Raw genomic sequence first — 8131 nt, forward strand, 5'->3', positions numbered from 1 at the left:
TAGGGTCCAAAAGAATTGACTCTTACACTTAAAAAAAGATAGGGTCCAATAGGGTCTGGTAGGGTCTTGGACCCTTATCCATCTCTAACTATCACAAACCATGGGAATGTATCACAAAAAAAAAGCATAGATTGTGCTTAAACTTGTGAAAATTTGCACATGGAGCGTGTTTGTATTAGATAAAAAGTAAATTTTTTGTACATTTTTCCATCGCAATCATACACTGTATGTATTTTTTTAGTAGCAAAATAGTAAGAGTAATATTAACAAAATAAAAAAGGTGACTATGTGTAATAATGTAAGGTGATTTTTTTGTGGGATAAACAAATTATTGTTGATGCCCCTTAATCAAGTTTCATTATCTATCTTTTTCCTTAAGCTGAGCATGAAACAACAATAACAAGCAAAAAAATAGTTTTTATAGGATTATAATCCAACATCACATGATGTAACATGTTGGCAAAAACATCAAATTATAAGTATTTTTGTGGATGGGCCCCACATCAGTAAATTTAGCAAGAATCCAATGGTACTCCTACACTACATCTTTCATTACTTTACCAAGTTAGTTTTCTAATTTCTTTTACAAAATTCAACCCAAAACCATGTTAAGCAAATCACTCACACACTTGTGTTTTTTTGCCCTACTAAAGCAAAATCCCTAGAATTTTAGATTTCAGATATTGGTCTTTTCTTTTTCTTCTCTAAAAGAGGAAAGTAATCTTTCTTTCTCATCCCTCCACAAGTCTTTAGAGAGAGAAAAAGCTACTGTCTTTTCTGCAACAGAGTACTCATTAGTTTTTTCCCCTCTTTCTCTTACCATAACAAACTCTTCTTTCTCTCTCTTACCCACCGATTATTATTGTTTTTTTAGGGTTCTTACAAATCTTTTCCTTCTACTTCTGGGTTTTGAACTGTTTACAAGATTTGATCTTTCAATTTGCGTTCACAATCAAGTTATCATCTTGAGCATTTTCTGGGTTTCTCATTTTTGGTTTGATTTGCTTAAAAACCCTAAAACTAAAGAATTCTCCTTTACAAAAAATAAAAAGTTGCTTAGACAGAAGAATCTTCTGGAATCCGCCGTCAATAAATCATCATATACATTATCACTTCTTTTTTTTCTGGGTTTGGTGCCTTTTCTCATTTCAGGTATGTTATTCTATGTTAACTGTAATATTTCTGCTCTTTAATTAACGCTTCCTCTTTAATGAAGTACTAGTAGTTGGTTAGCTATTTGCCTTAGAAAAATGCTACCTAGTACTGATTATTCTGATGTTTATGAGATTAGGTAGCTTGGGAAATGTATGATTAGGTTTGATTTAGCTTTCTTATTAATTTAACTAGTTGGGTTAAATCTGTTTTTCTGGACCAAGATATGAATTTTTGTCGATTAATATACCCAGTTTTTTTAGCTGAATTAGTGATTTTAGGCTTTGATTATTGAAGGTAAAGTGCATGTCAGATTAGTTGGTGAAATTTATTGGGATTTTTTCTTTTCTGTTTTTGCAATGGTGAAGTTAGCTAAAGGGTACTCATTGTCTTGGTACTTGTCTTTTGGATTCTGATTGTTTCTAGTTTTGAAGCTTGTATACAAGCCTTAAGAAATGAAAACTTATTGTTTTATTTTGAACAGCTTTGCCTTATGGCTTTGTTTACTCATTGGGAGGTGAAAATAATATGTTGAGGTGACTTATTGGCGGATCTCGATGTTGCCTAATGGATAGTGGCACCATGGACTGTACAAGGACGGTGGGTCGACTCAAGGGTAATGAGATGTTTCAATTGAGCTCTTATTGTTTGTTGTTTTGATATTTTGCATCATTCAAAGCTTTTTAACTACTGAAGTTTCTAGCTTCTGTACTCTTTTAAGATGATTTAACTGCTTGCCTGAGCTTCTCAACATCTTGTTTAGTAAAATAGCTTATCAAGCAATTTTAGCTTATTTTGATACAAAGAGAGTGTTTTGGTGGTCCAATAATCTGATGCTAATGTTTGGTAAATTAGCTCGTTGAAACAACTTATTCAGTGCAGGTTCTAATTCAGCTGGTCAAATCAATTAATAAAATCAATCATCTGGCCAAATTCTTAATCAGCTATCAACGATTTGCCAAACACTACGTCTTTATTATGAGAAGTTGTGGAATAATTGAATTTAATGGTTCATAAGTAGTTGATGATAGATTGTTTGGTAACCAAACGGGTTATTGAAATATGTGTAATGCTTTAGTCTTCAGAAGAGTTAGAATTCTATGTGAAGCATTAGGTGAGATGTTTGTCGTGAATCTTGACGTTCTTAGTTTGAACGATGATAACTTGTGCTTCCATTTTTTAATAAGTTTGGTTCGCCTCTAGAGCTAGACGTTACTTTTGCTTATAGTTGTCTGCATTTTGCATTTATAGCTTGCAGATCTGCGCATTCATGTCTCTGTTTTCTTTCATACAGCATCATATATGTTGCTAATTCATTTTGTTGGTTTCTCAATGCTATTTAGAAATGGCATTCTTTACTCTGTGTATCTGCATATAGATACCATTATACCTTTACACATTGTGTGACCGGAGCATAATTTTTCTTTTATGATTCCAGGTAATTTATGCCAGAGGTTTCTATTTTTTACTATTTGGCTGTCCACTTTCGAAGATACGACATATTTGAAAGTGCTAGCTGAGCAGTATCATCTTCCTTCGCAACATGAGCTTGCTAAGTCACCAGATACAGGGCTTTTTCAACCTATTCAAATATCACCTTCTGTTATCCCGCACTATCCGATCCCTAACCAACCTACATCTCCACTGTATCCTACTTTTCCGACAATATACAAGCCGGTATTGACTGGGAAATGTCCTGTAAATTTCTCCGCCTTGTCAGATGTCATTGAAAGAACTGCTCTAGACTGTTCTCAACCTTTAGCATCTTTTGTTGGAAATGTTATATGTTGTCCACAATTTGCTAGTTTGCTTCACATTTTCCAGGGTTACCACAGCACAATCTCAGATGCATTAGTATTAAAGGAATCCGTTGCTGATGATTGTTTTTCAGATATCATCAGTGTTCTTGCAAGCAAAGGGGCAAATAGTTCAATATCACAGTTATGCTCTGTTAAACCATCGAATGTCACTGGGGGATCATGTCCTGTTAAAGATGTGGGTGCATTTGAAAAAGTAGTGAATACAAGCCAGTTGTTAAATGCCTGCAGCACTGTTGATCCTTTGAAGGAGTGCTGTAGACCTGTTTGCCAGCCTGCAATTGCAGATGCTGCACTTCAGCTCTCCGGACAACTAACAGCTGGAGATGGCAAAGATATGGTTGGGGGAGCAATGAATATTGATGCACTTAATGATTGCAAAGGGGTTGTCCTTTCATGGCTTTCACGAAAACTTTCAGCTGAAGCCGCAAATACTGCATTCAGGATGTTGTATAGCTGTAAAGTCAACAAAGGTATATGATTTTCTTTTTGTACGACTGGTGCTTTGTTGTCATTGACAAGCTTTAGGTAGAGTATTGGAATCTGCTTGATGCCTTCGCGCCTCATGTCAATTTATTATAAGTTTTTTTACTGATTGAGTTATGGATCTCGCTTTGTTTGTTGCACAACATCTTTTGAAGCTGCTGCTGTATCATATAATCTTCATTGCCATTCCATGGGATAATTTTACTTGTCTTGTGTGCATATTAGTAAGGCCCTGCTTGAGTCCATGTTTCTGGATGTAAGTCTACGTACACATGTTGATTTCACTGTGTTGTTTTTTCTGTTTAACATTCTTGTCTTTGTGAAGGTTTGAATTACTACGGAGAGGGTTAGTTTGGGGAAGGTATCATATAGACTATAGTATACACGAGGCGTTTGCAAGATGAACTGGAATGTTGAATGTAGCACTTCGTTAGATATGGACTGCTTTACTACATTTAGACTTCCATTAAACCAAACGACATGGAGTCCAGGGTATTGATAGTTCAAAGGTTTGAAGGCATAAATTCCATTTTCAGAGTGATAATTTAGGGCCTGTTCTATAATGTCTGATTTTTTTGGGAAAATGAAACTTATTCAGCGTTTTCACTTTAAAATTTTTTTTTTTCACAATTGCGGGGAAATAACAAAACGTAATTGCTAAACTCACTAGAAGTGGTTTTTATGGTTCTTTTGTCGTTTTATTTCATCTGCATCTTGTTCTTCCTTGGCAGTCCACTTCAGTCTAATTGTCCTCTCTCTTCAATCAGTCCCTTACTCTCTGCTTTTCTCTATTAAAGTATCCATGTGGCTTTGTCACTCTGCTTCTTGCTATTTCTTTAATGGCAGCACTTTGGGGATAATGGTGGTAGCAGTTCGGTGGTGAAATGCTGATTTCTAGCTAGTTTTTTTTCTTTCGTCTTCCCTCTTGTTTTCTCAATAATTCCATTGCTATTTTCTGTTAAAATTGGCCTTTAAATATTTACATTTTAGTTATCTCTTTTTAGTAAAGCTTAAATTTTTTTTATTTCTCAAGTGGTTTCAGCCTGGTTATGCCAGTAATACGATTCAAAAGTACTTTATTTGAAAAGATGGAGATATGGTTGGCTTATCACCAATGTGCCTATAAGCAAAACTTGTCATTTGAGAAGAACAAAATTTTGCATTTAGATCTCATCATTTGAAATTCCAAGTGCATGATTTAGTGGAAGAGTACATAATTCCTTGTGAGTTAGTAGTGCAAGTAATTCTGATTGGTTGTAGCCCAACTAAATATTATCAATTGAAAAGTACAAAACTCTGAACTAATGAAAAATTGCTCCATAAATATCGTATGTACCTTTAGTCTTTGTAGATAAAAGTGACGGACTACTAGTTATGTTTTAGTTTTGTTAAGACAAAAAAACTAAAACAGAAATCTGTTTTGGGTTTTCTGTTTTATAAAGGTGTAACTTAACGTTATGTCGAACGGATCCTTAGCAATTGTTTTTTTTTAAAATTTTAGTTCATGATTCAAATGCAAATTAGTAAACCTAGTGGTTCTTTGTTGTAGTTTTTGAGATAAATGAGAATACGAAAAGCTTATTTGTAACATTTACTTTCTCTTTCAGGCTACTTATATTCTTATTAAATTTCAAGAACTAGTTTTCTTGCTTTTTATCTCAAAATTTTTAATGTATCCTGCTGAAACTACTTGTTCACTTGTTTGTGATACAAGTTCTCTGTTGTTGATTATTTCTCACTTCACAATAACTGCTTGTAAAATCTGATGATATGAATAACACTCCTCAGAATTTCGTAAAATATTCGACATGATCCTCATTCTTCCCCCTCCATGTTTTAGATGTTCTTGATTTGAACTATAATGGGCCAGAAGCATGAAGTACTCTGGTATTTGAAAACAAATAAATTTGATTAAAATTACTGATAACTGTCTACTAGTGACTTTGATTAATGTAGACCGGTAAATTGTTTTTACGCGGCATTAATTCTTTTGGAATTGATGTGTTTATCCTCGATCACATCCCTGCTCAGTTTGTTTGTTGGACAGGCAAGTTGCTGACTGCTGATTTCCTTTTGCAGTTTGTCCATTGGATTTCAGACATCCATTAGAAGTAGTCAAGCAATGCCGTAACACAGCTGCCCCAAGTCCTTCCTGCTGTAGCTCATTGAATAGTTATATTAGTGGGGTTCAAAAGCAAATGTTGATTACAAATAAGCAAGCAATAATGTGTTCAACTATGTTTGCGTCAATGTTACAGAAAGCCGGTGTTATGACAGATGTGTATGAACTTTGTGATGTGGACTTAAAAGATTTTACTCTCCAAGGTACATTAGGAACTTTTTCTTGCTTTACATAGCTTTGTTACTTCTATTGTATCACACTGACTTACATTTATTCTTTCTGCATGGATCTCTTCTGGGACACAGTGACAGCATTCGGACAGCAAGGTCTTTTTTTCTTGTCTTAGCTATCTGTAATGTAATGACAAAATGTATAGACTAGATGGTTCTATTAGGGGAGGTTCTGAGCATGTTCAATATGTTCGACAGCCTAGGGCCTCGAAAAATTTAAGGCTTTCAAAGAATTTATTAATTTTCAAAGATACAAAATTGTAAGAAAAATATCATAATTTTTGAAATAGCACATGGCCTTCAAAGAATTTATTAATTTTTACTCTGCCCTTGGATTTTATGATCACTTTCAATTGATTTTCAATGAGCTGATAATTACTCTGGTAAACCTTAACAATTGTTTCCATCTGAGAAAGCTCTTCTTTTGCTTGTACATTTTCTTTAGCACTTGGACATCGCTTATTCTTTTTTAGTGGTTATTATTTTATCTTGTTCTCAGTTTTGTTTTAAATGTAGGTTGTCTTCTTCGAAGTCAGCCAGCAGATGTGGTATTCGACAATATAACAGGATATAGTTTCACTTGTGACTTAAATGACAATATTGGAGCTCCCTGGCCTTCATCATCTTCAACGGCATCCTTTTCTTTATGCGCTCCAGGTAACTTGGATAGAATAAAGTCTCCTAATCTAGTTTAAGTTATCGTGTTTGTTAACTTCTGTACGTGTAGAATTATCCTTGCTGTTCTTCTTTCCCTTCCTTTTCCCATTGGTGAGGTTGAGTCAGGTGTCATAGATTCTATACAGAAGTTCAATAAAGTCCTTGAAAGCAAACATCATTGAAACTAAGCCATGCCTAGACGTGAAAAAGTTGATACACCAAAAACTTCAACTAAAGATTCCACTAACAACATGCATTTTCTTTACAAAACCATCTACTTTCCTTGCAATTGATGACCACTTTTAACTTGAGTGCCTCTCTCTTGTATTGCGATTGGATTTGGGAACTAGTGTGCAAATCGAATAACGTTGCCTGATTGATTGTATTGTATGTTGTCTTTGCAGAAATGTCATTACCTGCTCTACCAACGTCAAAGAATTCAGGATTTCATGGTAGGTCTTATCTATCTTTTATATTGCTGCTATTATTCTACTCCTTTGTTTTTTATTTGTTTTGTTAGTGTTGGTAGGCGTTACATGTTCGTGCCCATGGTCCTAAACTAATAGAGTTCATCTGCAAAATTGAGTTGCTTATCTTAACCCAATCTTTGAAGTAGTATTTAGGCAAAGTTTAGGAGAACATGAATTAATCAATCTTTCTTGCTCTTGTTATGGAAGAATGGGTATCTACTCCTATGTTTTGTTTGTGTTAATACATGCATGAACTATCTCATCTCATGTATTACAAATGCCACATATAATGATGGCATGATGTTCGGAATTCTGAGGTTTCCAAATAGAGATTGGTGTAGTTTTAGCAATCTCAAAACAACCAACAAAGCTAAACCCAAAAGCACCTACTTGCGCAATTTGGCTTCTTGTCCGATTGTGTTATTCTCTTAAATGGTTTTAGTTGATTTATCATAGATTACAACAAAAATGATGTTCAACCTTCAAATTTTACTATTTAATGGCATAATGAAGACCCTCTAGTCAATATTACAACATCTGTTTGGTCTATTTACGACCAGCTGTGGCTTCAAGTTTGTTGCTTTTGAGCTGCCCATCTTGTACCCATTGCTACTCGTGAAATTTTTAAATAGTCTAGCAAATCTTACCCCTTCATCCAGTGCAAAAACGACCCCGTGCACTGTGATGTTCCCCTTTCCCTCCAATGATGCCTTCTCTGCGATGTTGTATCTCTGCATGAAATATCTACTTTGTTATGTTTAACACGTCCATTAAAATCTTACCCCTTCAGTCAATTTGCTAACACAAGCATCCTATAAATTTGCAGGCTATCATCACAGTAGATGGGAATTCCTTGCACCCATTTTTTCCGTTTTTGCGATCAGTGCAATTTTGTACTGAGGATGTTTTGTCAGAGCGTTCATCGTAGGCATGTCGGGATCATTGAGAGGCATTTGGGGGATTGTAGTATGTGGCTAGGTTTCATGTATATTTGTTAGAAAATACATCTTCATGTACAGTAACTGCTGTTCTTTTCTTCATTCTCTTAATTATTCACCCCTCTCCCTTTTTCAATTTATCTTACACAAGTAGTTTTCTTTGAGCCAGCCGGGTTTGATGCGTCTAGTATTCATGCAGTATGTAATTTAAAATAGAATGAAAATGCATCCGCAAGTTAGATGTGGATTGTGTGGGAAA

The 8131-nt window shown here is 34.9% G+C and overlaps 1 protein-coding gene across 1 annotated transcript; it reads left to right on the forward strand.

Moving 5' to 3' along the window:
* The first annotated feature begins 594 nt into the window (after positions 1-594).
* On the forward strand, positions 595-8131 carry LOC130809697 (uncharacterized GPI-anchored protein At1g61900). Its single transcript, XM_057675497.1, has 8 exons — positions 595-1152; positions 1637-1768; positions 2591-3442; positions 5535-5780; positions 5883-5903; positions 6324-6464; positions 6869-6916; positions 7761-8131. Exons 2-8 carry the CDS (start codon positions 1720-1722, stop codon positions 7832-7834), a joined length of 1431 nt encoding a protein of 476 aa, XP_057531480.1. The 5' UTR covers positions 595-1152; positions 1637-1719; the 3' UTR covers positions 7835-8131.

This window comes from Amaranthus tricolor, chromosome 1, assembly GCF_026212465.1.
Source record: "Amaranthus tricolor cultivar Red isolate AtriRed21 chromosome 1, ASM2621246v1, whole genome shotgun sequence".
NCBI lineage: Eukaryota > Viridiplantae > Streptophyta > Magnoliopsida > Caryophyllales > Amaranthaceae > Amaranthus > Amaranthus tricolor.